General features: G+C 40.9%; 1 protein-coding gene across 1 annotated transcript; it reads right to left on the reverse strand.

Moving 5' to 3' along the window:
* Nucleotides 1-1913: 1913 nt before the first annotated feature.
* LOC306918143 (uncharacterized protein) lies at nucleotides 1914-20082 on the reverse strand. The gene is made up of 9 exons (XM_079531025.1): nucleotides 19966-20082; nucleotides 15229-15311; nucleotides 13822-14016; nucleotides 13190-13324; nucleotides 11037-11228; nucleotides 9742-9885; nucleotides 8797-8965; nucleotides 5290-5442; nucleotides 1914-4315 (listed from the first exon to the last, which is right to left on the reverse strand). The coding sequence occupies exons 2-9, from the start codon at nucleotides 15307-15309 to the stop codon at nucleotides 3039-3041; spliced, it is 2346 nt and encodes a 781-aa protein (XP_079387151.1). The 5' UTR covers nucleotides 15310-15311; nucleotides 19966-20082; the 3' UTR covers nucleotides 1914-3038.
* Between the last annotated feature and the right edge of the window lie 2023 nt (nucleotides 20083-22105).

The raw sequence follows: 22105 nt of genomic DNA on the forward strand, positions 1-22105 counted from the left end.
AAGAGGTGGGTTTTCAGACTACGACGGAAGATTGGGAGTGAGGCTGCAGTTCTGACTGTGATGGGAAGTGCATTCCATAGTTTTGGAGCCAGAAGGGAGAACAGTTTGGGACGTGTGGAGCGTTGTCCCGGCGTTTTTAGTGCCTTCACTAAAAACCTCCAGCTCCCTGCATTGACTGAGTGCGCGGGAGGGTTTGTATGGTACGATCATACTTGTGAGATATGGCAAAGTGTTTCCCATCAACAGTGTCATAAACGTGCGCTTCCACTCATGTTGTTGTTTATATCAGTGGTTCCCAAAGTGGGGTCCAGGGACCCCCAGGGGTCCTTGATGGAGTTCCAGGGGGTCCCCAGATAAATGATAGTTTGGAAACAAATGGACGCTTATGGGTCTGTAACTCTAGATAGAAATGCCATTAAATGGGGGTCCGTGTCAAACTGGGGTCATTGAAATTAAAGGGGGGTTGATAATCACTGCTAGGGCCGTAAAAATCATCTCTTATGGAGGTCCATGGCATATCTTTTCAAATGGGGGTCCGCGGGCTGATTAGTGTCAATTTGGGGGTCCTTGACATGAAAAGGTTTGGGAAGCACTGGTTTATATGCTGTGCTGTCCTTGTGGTTTAGCCTATGTTGGCAAAACCACTAGGAAATTGAAACAAAGGATAAAGCGAGTATAAAAGATAAGACTATCCAATGGTTGTACATTTCAATGAGCCATTACATTTTTTCACTGCATTTGAAGACAGTGTGCAGATTCTTTTTATTTTTCATTTTATCGGGCACTTGGTTGTCCCTCAACCGGTCACTTGTAGGTGTGCAAAAGCCTTGCTTTGTACTTATTTTTTAATAAAATTGTCACAATTGATCCAGTCCAGATCTTTGTCATGATAATTATGCTTAAAGGATAACTCTTTATATGTGCGTACCCCCCAGCTATGAGACGTTATCAGCCAGGTATAAACTTGTTCGTACCCCCTGTATACACCATATATGAAGTGGTTGAGCCCCAAAGCAGCTTTTAACATTGGTTTGGTTGCTATGCAACACCTGTCACCACCAGCTATGGGATCCTTACAAAGGATTTTCAAAGCTCCATAACTCGGAAACTACGAGCGCTGTCCTTGGTGATCGTCATCCATCCAAAGTTCAGATGTAATTTGTGACTTGCATCGCTCCCGACATGTGCGTTAATGCTAATGATAGCCAAACCTTACAGTGAGAGAGCGCAGGGGGCTACAGCAGGGAGACAGCTGATCACCTTAAAGTGAACACAGGCACTGGCACAGCTTAACTACACTTCTGCTACCACAAAGTGGCAAAGGTCTGGTGACAAAATCTTAGTTTGTATCTCAATTGCACCCAAAAAACATGAACTTTGAACATTAAGTGAATTTTCTTTGGTCTGGGGGGTTTTCTAAATAACTAGCCTCACAAAGTGCTCCGATTTGCCTGTGGAGACGATGATTGACAGGCAAAATCCCTCAACAGTGACATCTGCTGACAAATTGTTATTTTTTTTTTCACTGTTATTTTCTCAAGTTCCAAAGGCTTGAGAACACAAATGTTCAAAGTTCAGGTTGTTTGGGTGTAATTGAGGTCATCAAACCTAAAAGAACAAAAAAAACAATTAAAGTCATGAAAGCTTTAAAAATGCATGCGTAATTTCTTTCCTTAAATTATATAAAATCAGTTAAAAATAAATGTGGTAGTGCCTACCATTTGGCATGTAATAAAACACAAGACTACATTCAAATCAAACATCAGAACAGTAACATTCTATATAAAAAAAAAACATCTAAATAATTACAATACATGACCGTAATGGCATCCTCTAGCAATAATAAAGTCAACATAAATGGTTTGTTAACAAAAGAGCAGGCAAATGGAGGCGTCTATTGACAGGATTGATTGATTGAATAGTTTATTAGACATAAATTTAAAAATAGTTCATACGGTCAAACACTTATTTCAAAGGGAATAGCACAAAAAAGTCCTTATGGTCTTGTTTCCATTTCGACAAGAATAACAAAAATCACACCCGTGTGAAGTGAGGGGCACTCTAATCATCATACATCATCATCAAGATGATGTACATCATCATCATCATAAGAGATGATGTCCCTTATTGGCAAAGGTTTCCCACCGACTTTGAGATTTGCTCAAACACATTATTATTCTCCATTCATTATTATAGCACCCCTCAACAAAGTCAATATCATCAATAACAACAAAAAAACAATGTAATTACAGGACAAAAACAACACTGTATGTACAGAGTAGGGGAAAGGAAGGGGGGTGATCACCTGCTTAAGGGAGAAGGATAATTTCCTCTCCCTTGGGCCTGCTGAAAAGTGGATTTTCAGGACTGTTTTAAAAGATGTAAGTGAACTGCATTTTTGCGGGAGGGGGTAAGGGCATTCCACGCCTGGGTGGCCGTGCTGTAGAAGGAGAATGTATCCATATTCGTTATAAATATAGGAGACTTATACTAATCCATAATATTGTCCTTGTCTATCGACCTCCCTATGAACATACATTTGTTTAATTTGATCCTCATACCATAATATAGCAAGAGAGAGAGAAAAAGTCACACTCAGAGGAGGCGGCAGTGAACACAAATGTTCAAAGTTCAGGCGACACTGGAATGCGGTGAAACGTTACGTGAGTCCATTATCTTTTTTATCCCCTTTATTCTGTCCTTGTTTATGGTGAGAAGCCTAAGTACTCAAGTAGGCTTAATAAATCCCATTTTGGCGAACTGAAAGAGCTCCAACTTTATACACTTGATGCAGATCTAATATACATATTAGATCATGTAGATCATTAGATCTAATATACATATTAGATCATGTAGCTCATTAGATCATGTAGGCCATCATATCCAAGATGGCGCCGGTAGGCGTGACAGCCTACCGTGGCGTCAGCCTTGCATGCGCTATTGAGCTAATTTCTAGTGGAAACATTTTTTGGACACCTTTTTTTGTCGTCATTTACAATGGAAAGGTTTTTCTCCTGTGTGGACACAAAGGTGTCTCTTCAGATGACTTGATCGTTTGAAACTCTATGCAACACTAATTGCATTAAAAATGTTTTTTCTCCAGTGTGGACAGACTGGTGTGTCTTCAGGTGAGATGACTTTCTGAAACTCTTGTTACAATGTTTACATTGGAAAGGTTTTTCTCCAGTGTGGCTGCGCTGGTGTATTTTCAGGGAAGATGATGCAGTAAATCTCTTGTTACACTGTTTACATTGGAACGGTTTTTCTCCAGTGTGGACATGCTGGTGTCTGTTCAATTCACATGACTTTCTGAAACTCTTGTTACAATGTTTACACTGGAAAGGTTTTTCTCCAGTGTGGATGCGCTGGTGTGTTTTCAGGGAAGATGATGCAGTAAAACTCTTGTTACACTGTTTACATTGGAAAGGTTTTTCTCCAGTGTGGACACGCTGGTGTCTGTTCAAGTCACATGACTGACTGAAAGTCTTGTTACACCGTTTACATTGGAAAGGTCTTTCTCCAGTGTGGACACGCTGGTGTGTCTTCAGCTGAGATAACTTACTGAAACTCTTGTTACAATGTTTACATTGGAAAGGTTTTTCTCCAGTGTGGATGAGCTGGTGTGTTTTCAGGGAAGATGATGAAGTAAAAGTCTTGTTACACTGTTTACATTGGAAAGGTTTTTCTCCAGTGTGGACACACTGGTGTATCTTCAGGTGAGATGACTTTCTGAAACTCTTGTTACAATGTTTACATTGGAAAGGTTTTTCTCCAGTGTGGATGCGCTGGTGTATTTTCAGGGAAGATGATACAGTAAATCTCTTGTTACACTGTTTACATTGGAACGGTTTTTCTCCAGTGTGGACATGCTGGTGTCTGTTCAAGTCACATGACTGACTGAAAGTCTTGTTACACCGTTTACATTGGAAAGGTTTTTCTCCAGTATGGACATGCTGGTGTCTCTTCAGGTGAGATGACCTACTGAAACTCTTGTCACAATGTTTGCATTGGAAATGTTTTTCTCCAGTATGGATGCGCTGGTGCTTCTTCAGGGAACCTGAGTCACTGTCATCACCGTCTTCACTAGTCTCCCGAGCATCAGTAACTTCAGTGTCAGATTCAACTTCAACTTCAGAGCAGTGGGAAGATATGTCTTCTCCATCATTATCATTTTCTTCTTCACCTTCCACTGCTAGTAATGTCTCCTCCTGTTCTTCTTTAATGTGTGGAGGCTCTGTTTCCTCCTGGAGCAGACTGGGGCTCCTCTCCTGTTCACGAGAAACCTCCTCTTTACACACAACCATGTGCAGGATGTCTAGGAGCAGAAACATAACATGATGGTCAACACTGGATTCCCAAAATGTAAATCCATTCTTCTTCCATGTACAAAATGAGCTATTACCTACCAAGATAAGATTGACTAAACCGTTACCAACTACAGGTTATTACTGTAGCAAATTACTAAAACAATAATTTGAAATAATATATTTAGTAACCTTTGCCCCAAAACGGGCACCGCTGTAGAGGCTCCAACACATAATGTCTGGGTGGGGCATGCATTTCCAACTTGCATCGTTCCAAGTAGGCCAGTGCCCAATGGGCACCGCTGTAGAGGTCCCACGGGCACTGCTCTAGTTATCTCTAAATCTACGGCGTTCTCCGGGGTTTTGATCAGAATGGCGATGTTCTGTGCTCATTTCTGACTTAAGCAAGCCTCTCGTTTGGAATATTAACACTTCTAAAGAGAGATCAGACTTAGCGTGAGGTAGTAATGAAACATTTTACCTCCTGGTGTGGAAGGCGGGGCTTTTCAAAGTAAAATCTGCCCATCTGATGGCACTCTAGTGCCTTTATTCTGAAGGTTTCTGGCAGCATTTGAAGTGTTAACAATGTACTTTATGTAGAATATTTTCATGGCATAGCTCTATACGTCTGTAAATGGGTCTGTGAATCAGTCTGCCAAGTTCACGTTGTTCACGTTCACGCTGCCAGTCAGCCGAGCAAGTATTTTTCACACCTGATGTGTCGCACATAATGGTACCGTTTCAGTTTTGTAAAGAGTAAGAAAGTGCAGACGCTAAGCTTTCAAAATACTTGTTTGAAACTTTAGAGTATGACAAATCCATGATTCCATTTGCACAGAATCCAATATGGTTTGAAATTACACAAGCGACCGGACTATATTATGAGTGTCCTGGTATTTTTTGTTTCTGTGCAGTGAAAATAAGACATTGTGGCAGCCCTACAGAACAGAACATATTGCAGAAAGGAAGAGCACATGGAACTTACTGAGGTGTGGGTGGTCTTCAGCTTCCTGTTTAATAGAAATGTCTCCAGGTTCCTGTTTAATAGAAATGTCTTCAGGTTCCGGTTTAATAGAAGCGTCCCTGGCTGAGTCTGGAGAGTTCATCTTCACCTGCAGTCTGGATTCCACACACTGGTCTGAAAGCAAGTGAATAAGGAAGGACTTTAATAACTGGAGACCTAGCAGTGTTAGCCCAACTCTCCCACAAGTTTTGTCATGTCATCCTGAACTCCATATCATATCATGCCAGGTTGAAACTCTGTGCTCTGTTATGTTTTCATCGACCATCTGGCCTCAGCATCTACTCAAGGGATGCAATAGCTATGGTCCATAGCGTTAAGGACTGGACTTCTCCTTAACGCGATGGTCCTTATAGCTCTGGTCCATAGCGTTGTTACTTTAGCTCTGGTCCATAGCGTTCTATGACTTCTCCTTAACACTTTTAGCGCTAGCATTTATTGACAAATTATGATATAATTCATGCCAGCATTTTTTCCCCTGTTCGGCTCTTATTTTGAAGAGCCAAAAATCTAGACCGGATGTTGTGAACTTATGTTGGGGTGTGTGACGATGCTACATCGTTCCATGATTGCCGCGGGTGCTGCTTTAACATGATGCAGAAAGATCGCATCGTCGGCTCTAGGCCGTGGAATAAACCTTGTTTTGACAAAAAATGCCATCTGGGACAAGGAATAGGAGATATAGTAGGGGATATTATCGGCAATAAATTGCCAAATCGTTACACGGTGGATAAAAGCACCAACTTTGGTACACGCACTCTTTAGGGTGTATCTCACGATCTCAGAAGGGGTGCCCAAAACACATTAAAGCCTTTTTTTAGGGAATAATCCAAAATGGCCGCCAGAAATTACCTATTATTCCTAAAGGTGATATAATTCTGAAAGTTTGACTGATTGTGCCAAGTATAACCTTTACATTTATAGTAATTACACTAATATTAAAGGATTTGGCAAAAAATAACCCATGAAAAATGTCTTGAATATTTTTTAAACAACTTCGGAATGAGATGACCTTCCACATTAATCCCTTTCTGAGTAATATATTGTCAATACCAAAAATACATAATTGTTTCTAAAAACTTTTAAAAGCCGGGGTTGACGGTTGGGAAATTTGGTATATAGTCTTTTTTTATTGGCCTAAAATATTGTCTATATACATTAGTGGTGGGCATAGATTTTTTTTTTAATCTAGATTAATCTCACTGCAATCCTGGAGTTACTCTAGATTAAAATAGCTCATTTCAAAATATGTGTGCGCTACCTAAATAATGACCAGAAGTAAGTCCTTGAGAACGGGTTTAGACCAGGAACCCTAATTATGGATATTAACAATACAACTAGCCTATTAATACCTTTTATATTCCATATTGTGAGTTTGTAGAACTGTTCAGTGTTGCCACGTCTAGTCATTATACGCTACTTTGGACTTGTTTATCTGTAGGTTTCTTAAAATATTGGTGGTCCTTGACATGAAAATGTTTGAGAACCACTGCTCTAAAACAACATTGGACAATGATGTTTGACAGTCAGCACTATAGTTGCTTATTCTAGATTTATTTTCTGACTTTTTCGGATTTTCTGACTTTGAGAATAGATTAACACGATTTTTGTTATCGCGCGATAAGAGTCTCGCGTTAACGCAGCACGTTAACGCAGATAACGGCATAGCAGTAATATACATACATTCATGATTCCACTTGCTGACCGGCTGTAGGTATTGGGCAATTCCTTTTATAGGGGTTTCTTGTGACCCTACCATTAACATCCTATGGCAGGCAAAAATGTCAAACTTTCCTTTTGCTTTAAGTAGCATATAACATGTCAAACTAGGGGGTTTTCATGATTCTGAATCCATCCATTTGCACAAAAAAACACTCCTTGGGCTAAAAACAGCCATAGAAGTCATGACAAATGTGATTAGATCAGCACAAATGTGGTGAGGTCAGCACATTTTTTTAGCCCAAGGAGTGTATTTTGTGCAAAACTAATGCTTGGAATGTATTCAGAATCATGAAAACCCCCTAGTTTGACATGTCACATGCTACTTGCTACTTAAAGCAAAAGGGAAGTTTGACATTTTCGACATTTTTGCCTGCCATAGGATGTTAATGGTAGGGTCACAAGAAACCGCTATAAAAAAAAAGCCCAATACCCACAGCCGGTCAGCAAGTGGATTCATGAATGTATGTATATACTGTAGACAATATTTTAGGCCAATAAAAAAAGACTATACCAAATTTCCCACTTTAAACAAAAGAAGCCTGTCGGCTGCCGGACTAATATATTGTAAAAACCTTCATGTGACCAGAGATCTAGCCCTCTATTGGGGCACAACTCCTATCATCAAAAAATAGCCAAATCGTCACGTGATACAATCGATACAAGCATGACAATCGATAAAAGCATGAAATGTAGTACAGATGTCCCTTGGTTATCCAAAATCATCCTAGAAGGGGTGCCCAAAGAAATCTTTAACAGGAAGTGAGTTATGGACAAAATTCAAAATGGCCACCAAAACGGTTGACAATTGACTCAAAAGACACCAAAATAATCTCCAAAAAGCATAACATTTGGCACACATGTCCCTTGGGTCACCATAAGACATCCTAGAAGGGGTGCCAAAAACAATCTTGAACAGGAAGTGAATTATTTACTAAATAGAAAATGGCCACCTACAGTGTTATTGGTGATTGACTCAAAAAGCTATAGAAGCATACAATTCGGCACATATGTCCCTTGGGTCATCCTAAGACATCCTAGAAGGGGTCCCCAAAGGAATCCGAAACAAGAAGTGAGGTATTGACAACATTGAAAATGGCTGCCGATTATCTCAAAAGGATTTGAACCCACTCAACCCAGCAGGTATGGATTGAAAGTATATTGCCTAACGAGGCATGCTACGAGCTGGCTGCTGGAAGGCTTTTCTAGAGTCTACTTATAACACGCCCAAGTCATGTAAAAGAAAGCAAAACCCCACCCAGTAGAGGAGGGGTTGGGGGAGGGGAAGCCTCGGCTTCCCTCCCCCATCCCCTCCCATATTTCTCGGAGATATAGCTAAGGGTTGATTTCACCCAAAGCAGCAGCTCGTGAACAAGACAGGAGAATAATTTTCAATGTCATGATTGATTGATTGAAAATGTTATTCATTATTCAATGTTATTCAGTATGTAAAATGGGTACAGTTTAGAGATGCACAATATAAACGGTAGCGTATTGGAATCAGCCAAATCGGCCATACAAATACCATATCGGTATTGATCGCTCTCAAAATAATCCACATTATTTTCACCGATATAGATGACACAATAATAATGTAAACGTTATGGTTAACTAATTTACCGCCGAGATCGCCTTTTGACGGCTCCTGGTCTAAACACCCTCCCTGCCGAGATTACCGTTTGAAGCCTATTTGAATATTTATTGATTACGGGAAATTACTGTAATCATGCATGCATGTGTTCAGCAGGGTACCTGTGGTCCTGCCACTGCGTGGGCGTGCTGTGTTAGAGTATGGCTGCTCCCCCTTGGCCTCAGAGATGAACCTCTGACAGCCCTGCTGTTCTTTCACCACATCCAGACTCTCAACCACAGTGTGGAGGTAGGAGGGACTGATGAGAGGCAGACGGATGTGCTCCAACACCTTAAATAACACAGAACACTAATTATGTATTAGTCCAACTGGAACATTATATAAGAGCTAGAAAGATGCAATCCTGTGACTGAGTGTGGTTGCCTATTTCTATAGGAAACCACACCTATTGTAGGCAAAGGTTTGACAGGAGTTTCATTGAGTCGGGTATGTCACCAATCAGATGAGACCAAAAGCGCACAAAAGCTTTGGGAAGTTCCGAATCGCTGGCCGATCGGAGGGAGAATAGAGTTATTGCACGATTTCCAGTGAAAAAGTTTCAGAGATTTCCAGTGAAAAAGTTCCAGATATTTTGAAGTTGTGTGAATTTCTGCCTCTGTGGGGGGTATTTATATGCAAATATCATGACCAATGGCATTGTAAGACTAACCAATAGGACTCAATGATGAAATTAATAATACATTAAATTAAGAAAATAAATTATTTAAACTCTAAATAAAATAAAATATAAATGTTGCCCAAAAGCATCATTGGTCCCTGCAGGGTTAAACATTTTTAAACAGCGATGGAGTGCAATAACAATAGCTTTCCTATAGGCAACCACACTAATCATGCATATTACCAGCCATACAGTAGATGCCAAGCATGTAGTGGAAAGCGACTCTAGAAATTACCTTTCATTTAGAAGACCTCTGACATATTGATAGACAGACCTCTGATTGTCTTACAAGGTGTGAGACTGGGGGGGGGGGGCTGTCGCAAGACATGGCCAAAGCATTTCCGAGGTTCCCCAGCCAAAAACGTTACCCCTGGTTTAAATGACTGACCTGTCCAAAGCTCTGCTTGCGGGTAGCACACTTGTCTAACCACAGCATGGCAGCCTCAAACACCATGTCCTCCTCTGGAACATTCAGATGGTCACTGGAGAGAACCGCTGTCAGTCTTTCCACAGAGAGAGAGAGAAACTTGTCCTATTGGTAGAAGAAAATAAAATGTGATTAACTGATACATGAAGACACTGTTCCAAAGTTCCCATACTATCACACTGGCGATAGATGGTTTGTTTAGTGAAGTGTGACTGTAGCTTATTAAAGATGGAGTGCCACAATTTTTCCAGTTTTTCATGTGTCTATGAGGTGACAGTACTTCATTAGACACCCTGGAGTCGTTTTTATGTGCAATGGTGTATTAACTTTGTATTTAGGGTTTCTTCCTGGAGGCTGAACCCTTGACAGTCAAACGGGCCAATGAAATAAACAGTAATATAGTGACATCACACTATCAGCCCCTCCCCTAACCCCTCCCCCTTTATCATACAACTACAGCTGTGGGTGCGGCTTCAGTTCAGGTGGATCACCACCCATCACCACCCACCAGGAAAACCAGGCATACTTAATGAACTTGTGGGCGTGTCCACATAAAAGCATGATTTTAACAAATACTGTACACTTTTTGGAAAAAGTTCTTCCGCCTTTCTTATAATAATACCTGATGATCATGTTTTAGGGTGGAAGAAATGTAACACTCTAATCGCCCAGGGTTATTTATTCCATTAAATCAGAGCGCCCAACGATTTATAGCAGCGGAGCACATTTAGCGACGCAACAGCCGCTATCCCGGATGTAGCTGAAGTAGCTTGATGTAGCCAAAACTCCCGAGGCGATCGACAACAACTGGACTGATGATTAATTCTAACGCAACTAGCGACGGGACCGCGACACATAATCTTTGCTTAGAATTGGACGGAATGATTTAGATCAAGAGTTATTCACGTTTTAAGATTTTCGGTCTCGTCGGCTAAAATGGGGGGGAATATTTTCGATGATGTCCCACCGGGAAATAACATTGAATGTTGCACAATAGACGCTCCCAGCCTGTGGAGCGATGCGATCAGTTTTGATATCAATAAATCTCCGTCCTTTTATCAATCTCCGTCCCGAGCGTCGGGCGTTAATAATTGATTGAACGGAGAACTCCGTCCTTGCCGCTCGGGGTGTTAATATGCGTATATGTAATCACTGTGACTGATTGAATGTTTCTATGCAGGTGGTTGTGATGGTGAGAAGTTGAGTAATAGTAATAAACAACCACTGTGGTAAATGTATGATTCTCAACCACTGACCTGCTGGTAGATGACAGCGAAGTGTTCCAGAATTAAATCCAAGCTGTGTTTCTTCAACATTCCACAGGAGTGGTCGTCGGCACTGCAGTAAAACTCCACACAGTTGGTGGTATCCAAGTGACGCTTCATGTAGTCACAGCAGGCCTCTCGAACAGACGTGACTTCCAACAGGTCTGATGCTGCTAGCAGGGCCTAGAACAAATTAACAAAATGTCTCTATTAAGCACCGATATTATATTACATATAGGGGTGGGTCCCGAACCTCGGGACAAAGTATGTACCGAACCGAACGTGCTTGGGTACCGGGTACCCATTACAATAATTCAATTTCGGTTCTCTTTATCGGTTCCCACAGACACGCGGTCACACGCCTTTTATTTTTTTTCTACCCTTTTAATAGAAGCGCAGGGAACAGAGCTGATCTACAAGCCTACACTGCGTTGCATCAGCGACACGTTGTGGGCTTGTGGCTTGCAGAGGTGGAGCTATCCCTCTGCATGGAGTTGTCGAGGAGTGTAGAGACAGAGAGACGTGCTGTGCAGAGAAGCATTGAAGCAACATAATTATTAAAGTTTCTTAAACGTAATTTTCAAGTGAAGTTTATGGGAGGAAACTTTTAAGAGAGGGGACAGGAGTATTGCGCCCTGCTGCCTGAGTTGCGTGTGTGTGTGCGTGTGATATCACGGCGTAGGGTCACCTATAGCTCTATGGTCCAGAGGCCCAGTCAGTTTAGAGCTTGCAGTCTAACTTTGAAGAGAGGTGGCGAAAGAACAAGAAAAACAACAAATGATAGCCTACTCTGGCAGCCCATGTGCATGCAAATTTATTTCTGTTAGCAAACCACAGCCTGCAAGCCGCCTTTGTTTTCAATGATCCCTCCATTCGCACGCCAGCAAACCCGTTCTCACCTATCGGCCGGAGATGTGCTGCGCCGCCCCCCATTAGCGATGCTACTGTGTGTGAGTGTGAGTGTGAGTGTGAGTGTGAGTGTGTGTGTGTGTGTGTGTGTGTTGCTCTCAGATCTCAGACATGCTTTTATTTGTTATTGTCAGTAGTCAGTAAGAGAAGTAGCCTACAACACTGCCCTGGGTAAATACAGAATAGATATATTATATTTAAAATAATCACTATATTATCCACAAATGGCTCAATAAAGGAGAGGATGTTACACTATTCATTATATGTCTTGAAATGACATTGCGCTTTTTTGTTAAATAAACATTTGACCTCTTATTTAAGTTATTATATATCCATCCCTAATTACATTACAATTTAGACATTTAGCAGACGCTCTTAATCCAGAGCGATTTACATAACAATAACAAAAGCATGGCATACATCACATATATAAAAAGTAGTTATCATGAATCATGCGTAAACTAAGAACGCAACAGTGGAGTATCTATGTAAACTATACATACTATACTATATTATATATTATATATACATGTGTACTATAAAGTGCTATGACTACATCAAATGCAATTCTAGTGCTGTCTACGTAACAAGCTATAAGTCTGTTTAAAATACTATCTAAGTCTACATAAAGTGCTATCTAAGGGGCTAGGCTAGGGCAAGTGCTACGGGCCATGGTGGAGTCTGAAGAGGTGGGTTTTCATACTACGGCGGAAGATTGGGAGTGAGGCTGCAGTTCTGACTGTGATGGGAAGTGCATTCCATAGTTTTGGAGCCAGAAGGGAGAAGAGTTTGGGACGTGTGGAGCGTTGTCCCGGCGTTTTTAGTGAAGGTACCTCCAGCTTCCCTGCGTTGGCTGATCTGAGTGTGCAGGAGGGTTTGTAGGGCACGATCATACTTGTGAGATATGGGGGAGCCATGCCTTTGGTTGCTTTGAATGCCAGCATCAGAGTTTTGTATTCTGTGCGGGCAGCGGAGAAGGGGGGAGACGTGTGATAAAAAAGGCTGGTTGAAGACCAAGCGAGCTGCGGCATTTTGGATCAGTTGGAGGGGCTTAAGTGCACATGCCGGTAGGCCAGTAAGGAGGAAGTTACAATAGTCAAGTTTTGAAAAGACTGTTGTCTGGATTAGGAGCTGGGCTGACACCTGGGTGAGGAACGGTCTAATTCGTCGTATGTTATAGAGTGTAAACCTATAAATGACAAATTGAATAAGGCTTTATGATGTTTATACAGTACCTGTACATTATCAGCAGAGATGGACACCTTAGAAGTGTAGGCGTAGTTCACCAGCAAACCAATCATCTGAGGTTCCAGTCCACTGATGGTCACTCTGTCCTGTGTGGACTCCCTCATACCAGATATAAACGTGGCCTGTTCACAGTGAAAAGATGAATGGTTGGCTTGGAGTGTCCGTAGTTTATTTCTCATTTACATTGTTAATTGATTAATTAATTTGGTGTAGATGATAAATTGAGTCATGTGAAAGTGAAGGCAGACTTGAAATGTCATTGCCTTAAATGGCAACTAAAAAACACGGTGAAGCAGCTCTCTGCTTCTACAGGCCGATGGCGTGGAACAAATTTCCACTGTACCTTCGACTGGCAGCCTCTGTAGACATTTTTAAAGCGCAGCTCAAGACCTACTTCTACACTCTTGCTTTTAATTGATCTTTTAAATTCCTTGTTATTCATGTCCTCACTGTATTGCATTACTGCTATTATTTTAATGTTATGCCTTGCTTTTCTTTTCTTTTCTCCATTTCTCTGTAAAGCACTTTGAGCTGCATTTCATGTCATGAATGGTGCTATACAAATAAAGTTTTATTATTTATTATTAACACCAGCAGGTCAATAAAAGTGTGTATTTACCTCAAAGTAAGGGCTGAAGGAGGCCAGTACCGCACGGTGGCAGGGGACCTCCTGTCCCTCACAGCACAGAATCACATCACACAAGACACTGTTGAGACGCAGCCAGTTGAGACCCTTTAACACGTTGTTGGGATTTTGGAGGTCCACAAACACCTCAGCCTTCAGGAAGGATAGAGGTACACTGGTTCCGTCCTCCTGAAGTGCAACGACAACAACATCCAGAGGGACATTTATAAATCAGACAAATAAACTACTATTCATCTGTGAGTCATGTTGCTGATCTGGTAACGACCACAAATACAGTGTCTGAGACGCTGTGTAGCTCAGCATCTTTGTATCTTTTGCATCTGCCCGTGTGGGCAGCATAGCATTGTGGCAGAGTAGAAACGCCCGTACCACATGTGCGCACCAACCTACATGTCCAGGTGCTCCTTTGAGAACTAGCCCACATTTGTAATGGGCACCCCTGCTTATATGAGACAATTTAACCCATTTCGACCGAGACCGATTCTACAAAATGTCTTCTAAATATTGACAGTTTTCTGAAAAACCCATGTTTCGTTCTCAAACATTTTCATGTCAAGGACCCCCAACACTATATGGAATTGCCCGCCGAGCCCCATCTGAAAATATGTTGTTCCAGGGACCTCTCAGAAGCAAAGATTTGAGTTAAAAACGTTCGCTATGAAAGAATATATTCAAACATTTGGGCCACATTTTCACCATTTTTCAAAAATAGCAGACCTACAAGCTCGTAGCGCGGCACTCGGTGCCACGCTATGAGCTTGTAGATCTGCTATTTTTCAACAGCTAAAGTACAACATAATGCTTAAAACACCAAAAGGGGTTCCCGCCCAAAATGAGTTAAAATGAAACTTCTATGACAGCGCTGACATAAATGAAGTGACATTATTCCGGTACCGTATGTTAGCCCTTCGGTCGCCTATATTAAAAGGGGCATTCCACTCATTTTCAACATTGTACTGTCATTATTATACCTTAGAGCTGTTGTGTGGAAATAATAAAAATGTTAACATGGTGAATCACATCTTGATGACAAACACAGAATGGGGGAACTTTTTTATTAATTCCACACAACACCTCTAAGGCGGGAACCCCTTTTGGTGTTAGCATTATGTTATGCTTTAGCTATTGAAAAATAGCAGATCTACAAGCTCATAGCGCGCCACCGAGTGGCGCGCTACGAGCTTGTAGGTCTGCTATTTTTGAAAAATCGAAGAACCACTGACATAGAAACATAGCTTTTTCAGAAAACTGTCAGGATGTACAAGACATTTTTAGAATCTGATCTCAGATGGGTTAATGACATAGTACAATGTTGAAAATGAGTGGTATTCCCCTTTAAGGCGTCTTACTAGGAAATGATGCTTGGAAACGGTCACTCACTTGGTCAGTGTCCTCTCTCATCCTCTTGGCAGACTGTGGTGATTCTCTCTGGCAGGCAGCATCCAGGATGTTGTTAGCCATGGCTGAGGTGAGGTTAGTGGTGGAGACTAGAGAACACACAACATTAATGTTACACAGTGAAATGCTCAGTGTTCATTTAACTCAGAGAGGGTTCTAATTCAACTCAGGCTGAGCATTAGTAATATTAGGTTGTTAAAGTGGTACTCGGGTATTGGAGTTACTCTCTCACCACGTTTAAAATTTACATCTTCATGTCAGGGGTGGGTGATATGGAAAAATATAATATCATGATATTTTGTTCAATCTACGATACAGGATATCATCACGATATTCTTTCATGCAGGGCTTGACATTAACTTTTTGAGGCACTTGTCCTTTGGACAAGTACATTTCACATTCACTTGTCCGGGTGCAAAAGTCACTTGTCCGGAGCACAAGCACAGGCCTACATTTTAAATCAACTAACTGTAAGTTGGTTTTACTTGGGTGAATACATACTTGGGTTTGAATATTAGGTGAATATTCTAAGTTTGCAAGTTAATAGCCCTAGATTAGAACGTCTATGATCTTATACATATATTTCATGTATTCCAAATACACAGCCATAGATCGGTCCTATCCGCACACCGCTACCAGACTGACCTCGTCTACATTTAAACTTATAGCACTGGCTGTGCACCCACCCAAAAATTTATTCCTAAGACCTGGGAGTCGTTTTGGGGACTAGTTTCATGTTCTGGCAGAAAATTTGTATTTAGTCAAATATCTCCTATTTTCCACGAGCTGCACACGGATGACATTATCTCCGGCAAGGGGCCCGGAATGAGTGCAGGACTGAACATATCAAAACTTTAGGAAGCTCAAATGTATGGGGCACACAAAATAGGTTGTGTGATCAATTACCCAACACCAATCGCAACACACACACATGTGTGTGCTTACCAAACTGTTCCTAAAGGAAGTATTTATATTTTTCCTAGCTTTTAAAAAGTGGCGAAAACATGTTTTCTGCCAGAACTTTCACATGGATATGAAACTAGAGGACATTATCTGACTCAAAGGGCCGATTCATACTCCTATGAATCGTGCCAAAGTCTTAGGAATGAATTACTGGGTGAGTATACACACAGTGCTACAAGTTTACATGCTGACGTGGTCAGTCTGCTAACTGCTCTGATAGGACTGATATATGGCTGTGTGTCAGTCTGCTAACTGCTCTGATAGGACTGATATATGGCTGTATTTGGTATTTGGAATACATGAAATGTATGCAAGATTACAGACATTCTAGGGCTATTAACAACATTGGAAAGGTGATGATTAGGAAAGCCAGACAATAATGCCAGACAATATTGTTGGCTGCTATGAGCGTCACAGAAAAAGCGAAACCAAGAGTCTCTTGTCCAATGGACAAGTCCATTTTAATGCACTTGTCCGGGAAGATTTAATAGTTGGCCCGGACAAGCGGACAAGCCTTAATGTCAAGCCCTGCGGTTCACAACTGGTGTTCCGTACGTGCTCATAACACTCCGGTTGTGTGAAAAGTGAAAGTTCTGCCGGCTTATGCTGTCTATTGCAATGCAGTTTTAAGAATCGTAATATTTCGGATTCTGCTTTTTGGATCAAAACAAGCTTGATTTGCGGCTCATTTCTCTAAACGATATGATCTATGACTGTGAATGTGTGGCTCCGGGCAGCCTTGTGAAGACATCAAGCGCCTCCTATTCCCTCGTCACAGAGACTGGAGTAAAAACCAAGGTATATGAAATGGAGGTAAGGTCACCAACGTCATTTTCGCTATCACACAAAATCCTGACGTCAGATTCATTACACCATGGGAGCCAAACTGCACCCGGAAGTTCGGCAGAATGCACTGGAGTTAATGAGAGCTCATTGACCAGCTCATGAACAAACACTATTTCTGAATGATTGAATTATAAGGATTCACATTTCTTAACGTAGGGCGTTCCACATTTTAGTAGCCTCGGAAAACCAGACGTTTTAATTTCCAGGGAGTAAAAAAAAGTCTGGGGCGAATCCACTCGCAAACGTCGATCACTCTCTGCTGATTTCTGATCATCTGCACCTTTGTTAAATTGACACACACACCCACACACACACAAACTCCTCTCTCTCTGTCGCTCTAATTAATTAGTCTTATGTCCCGGCAGATCCTGCCAGGAGCTGCCTATACCATAGAAAGCATAGGTGGGTTCCAGTCTACATTTTAGTGGCATAGGAACAAAATAAGAGATGCTCCAATATAACGGCCACCACGTATCGGCCAATATTCACTCCGATCTGTGGTCGGCAATTTACCCTATCTGTGATCGGCAATTTACCATATCTGGGGAAACTGATCTTTTACACGATTTAAGTGGTATAAATGTCAATCAGATATCTAGTATAATATCATTTTTCATCATTGTGACAGTCCTAAACATTCTCCCCTTCCTCCCCACACAGGAACAGTTTTGACGTGGGTTTTGATAGAATAGTTGGGAAATATTCAAATTTGCCCTTTATGCATAAGATTGGCATCGGTCGATCATGAGAAAAACAATCAGTGATCGGGTATCAGTCCCAAAGTTGAAAGAACCTGATCAGAGAATCCCTAAACGAAATGACCTTTGGATTAACCTGGACGGTGATCCGAGGCCCGGCACAATAATACAGCATGACAATTGTTTAGTTGGTAAGGATTCAATGTCTGGTAGGCGTGAAGACATGGAGAGAATTCACTTGACAGTCCAATTAACATTACAGTGGATGGATTCAATGTCTGGTAGGCATGAAGACATGGAGAGAGAATTCACTTGACAATCCAATTAACATTAGTGGATGGATTCAATGTCTGGTAGGCATGAAGACATGGAGAGAGAATTCACTTGACAATCCAATTAACATTAGTGGATGGATTCAATGTCTGGTAGGCATGAAGACATGGAGAGAGAATTCACTTGACAATCCAATTAACATTAGTGGATGGATTCAATGTCTGGTAGGCATGAAGACATGGAGCTCTTATTCACTTGACAATTACATTAACAATTTAACATTACAGTGGACAGAGTACAAATCCTGCTTCTTTACAGACTATGTTTGCACCTTGTTGCTTCTATGGACAGATTACCTTCTGTACTCTGTATAAATGCTACAAAACACTGATGTAACAAACTACAGGGTTAAATTACTGAGTCTAAAGCAGTGGTTCCCAAATTTTCAGCCCGAGACCCAAAACAGAAATTAGATATTCGCCCGGGACCCAAACTAGTGAAAATAGCCGATCTACAAACTCACAACGTGTCGCTTCACACCATGTTGTGAGCTTGTAGATCGGCTATTTTCACTAGTCTACTTGTTCTAAATTATGGAATTTCTTAAATTCTTTCTTTCATTATTTCATTTGGGCATGTGTTTGGCATTTGTTTTATTTGGGCATGTGTTTTGAAATAGTCCTTTCTCTCTCTCTCTCTCTCTCTCTCTCTCTCTCTCTCTCTCTCTCTCTCTCTCTCTCTCTCTCTCTCTCTCTCTCTCTCTCTCTCTCTCTCTCTCTCTCTCTCGCTCGCTCTCACTCTCTCTCTCTCGCTCGCTCTCACTCGCTCTCTCTCTCTCGCTCTCTCTCTCTCGCTCTCGCTCTCTCTCGCTCTCTCTCTCTCTCTCTCTCTCTCTCTCAAAGTCCACAATCACAACACCAGAATGGGGTTCAACAAACCACGTGCAACCCAGATTCGGCTCAAACAAGGGATTAAATTAATTTAGCTACTATTACTACTAACGCCCTACCAACATCCATTAAGAAATGTGAATCCATAGACTCCTTCAAAACCACTCCCAAAGAGCACTTACGGGCAGCTGCAATTCGAAACTGGCTCCGGAAAAATCTCCCCAACCCCTTTTTCCATAGGCCTACTGTAGGCCTACATGTTTTTTTCCCCTTTTTGCATATATAAAGTGTATCTGTATGTCTTTAAATGGCCTGATAAATTGAAAATGGATGACTCTGATGTAAACAAGTCTTGTGCTTTTCATGGTTTCTTTTTGTATTGACTTGTGCATTTGTTTGAAATGTAGGCTACTCATTCTACTGTGAATATCATTTTCGACCACTCAATCAAAACTCTCTCTCTCTTGCAAATAGTACAACACACTGATATGTAACGTTATGGTTACATTAATAATAGTGATGATGCAACCAGAGTGAACTAGTAAGAGAGTGGCGACACTAGCGTTGACTCCCATTGTAACAATGGAATGCGGAAGTGCTCATTCTATCTCAATGGGATAGTTCCAGCCATAAGCGCAATGTTTGGAACTATAGCCCATATAGGCACCCGCTTTGCGGCGAGATCAAAGCGTGACTCTCCTATACTTTACACTGGATGCAACCAAACAATGTATAAATTGTAACGTACACCCTGAGCTGGAATCGAACCCCGATCTCCACCTCAGTAGAGCAGGCAGGCAACAAGCCACACGAAGAGAGCTAGCTCCCTTTGGAGGAGCGAGTTACAATATTATTAGGCTTAGGCCTACTGCTAGTATTAACTAACTACTGCTTGTTTTGTTTAGGATACATTGATGACAAACAAGCAGATGTGAGAGAAATAGCCTAGGACTCTTGTTCCATCTTAAAAGAGGAGTCAATAATATAAAAGATGGCCTACATAGATGATAAACACAACGTGAGATTGGTGAATCAGTTCATCTTTTTACCTGTAGCTGTGTTTCTTTCAGTGGTTGAGCTGCTAACAAACAAACGCCCCCCTGCTGCTTAACGCCCACACTGTTTTCATTATATGACACCTTTTAGTTTTAGTATTAGTGTCAACAGTCGTACCCCAGTCTGCGACCTGCGGGCGAACCATAGAGTATAAAGAAGGATAGAGATGAACCGGTGTGCCGGAAAAACTGTCTTTTTTCCATTTGGGAACACAGGGTTGTGCACATGCGCACTAGCCCTGCTTAAGCCTGGAGCGTGCATGGTGCACGTACCATAAACGGTCACTAGGGGGAGCCATGGTACAGTGTAATACAGTGGGGAGCAGCTATAGACTGGCGTCCCCTGCATTTGTTTTTGAGTCGTACAATGGGGCCATTTTAGACATGATAAAGAGCAGTCAGTCAGAGTGTGTCTCAACAAATAATCAAAACCGTTTGGCTACAGATGGCATTGCCATCGTTTTCTCATGAGTGCTTGGCTCTATTCGAGACCCTTTCAGATGAGAAGAAACAAATGCAAGAAGTACATCGTTCTCATTTCTTTGGCCTTGAGTAGCATCCTAGAGTAGGCTACCTAGAGTAGGGAGGCTACCTAGAGTTCCAGTCAGGTATTTCAGCAGAGCTGTTGTTAACAGTGAAATTATTCATTCTCAAAACTACACACGTACTTTCCGGAGAAATTCATACACTGTCATTTTCAATGATCGTGAGGAAAGTATTTTCTTTGTCTGAAGATATTAATTGTCTGTGATCTAGGGCAGGGGGAGACATGTTGCAATAGAGAAGTATTACAAAAGAGATAAACGTGATATTTGTGGTCAATTAAAAAACCCTGGTTATTTCTATACTGAGAATGTGAAGGTAGATTTTGTCTTCACATTCATAATAAACCACAGTGAAATGATCAAATAGACGGGCTGAACAATCCAAGCATATATTTTGTCTTCATATCTCTGAGAAATAAGAGTTATAAATATAATGGATATAGTTTTGAAATCAATAGGTTTCTGTTTGAAAAGGCCTTAATTGTATTTTATTTTGTATTACTTTCACAGTTATAATTTATTGATTATTATAATATGGAGTTTTTGTTTGGAGTGACATTTTCAGGGAAAGGTATTGTGTAAACCAGTGGTCCTTGAGAGGGTTCCAAGTAAATGATGGAATGTTGGTAACCAAATTACGGGTTGGTTGCATTTTACGCTCCCAAGAGTTAAATTATTGTTAAGCACCTGCATTAAGAAGCCGACACAATTAGAGAATGTCAAAGAATTGTTATTTTGATCAACATTTGATGGTCTCCTATATGGTACCACGTCAACACAGCATGGAATTGTGGCCAAAATCTTATCCAACGGCAACAACATATTCTTTAGTTTTTGGTCTGAGAGGCTAAATCTCATCAAATGGTGGTCCGTGGCCCAATAAATAATGGACCTTGATATGAAAAAGGTTGAAAACCACTAGTGTAAACATGCCATTTTGTATTGTATTGTATTGTATTGTATTGTATTGTATTGCATTGCATTGCATTGCATTGCATTGCATTGCATTGCATTGTATTGTATTGCATTGCATTGCATTGCATTGCATTGTATTGTATTGTATTGTATTGTATTGTATTGTATTGTATTGTATTGTATTGTATTGTATTGTATTGTATTGTACAGCTAAAATGAAAGACAGATATTTGATATACACCCGAAGTGTTACAATGCAAAATAGGATTTATCCACTAGGCCTACTTTAGATTTCCTTTTTTATTGTAAAGCAGTTAACAAATGTTATATTTAGTTAGGAGCAATATTTGTCTATAAACTGTTAATAAGCGTTTGTGTGAGGCTCAAACTTAAACAATGGCTTCATGCAATAAAACAGAATCAAACAATATTGTCTTCATAGGCTACATTGAATTTTCTTCTACAATCCACAAACCTCAATCTGCATCGAATGAAAATATGTAAAATCATAAATACATTTTGTTATATAGAACTTATATGCACATTATTTTGAAAATAAAAGTGAGATATAGGCATTATGTATGGAATACATACAAAAAGTCAGACATAGGCATTATGTATGACATATAGCCTATGCAACTAGAAAAAGTGCCCTTCTGGGCACAGGTCTCCAC

Source organism: Electrona antarctica (genome assembly GCF_951216825.1).
Source record: "Electrona antarctica genome assembly, contig: scaffold_89, whole genome shotgun sequence".
Taxonomy (NCBI): Eukaryota; Metazoa; Chordata; class Actinopteri; order Myctophiformes; family Myctophidae; genus Electrona; species Electrona antarctica.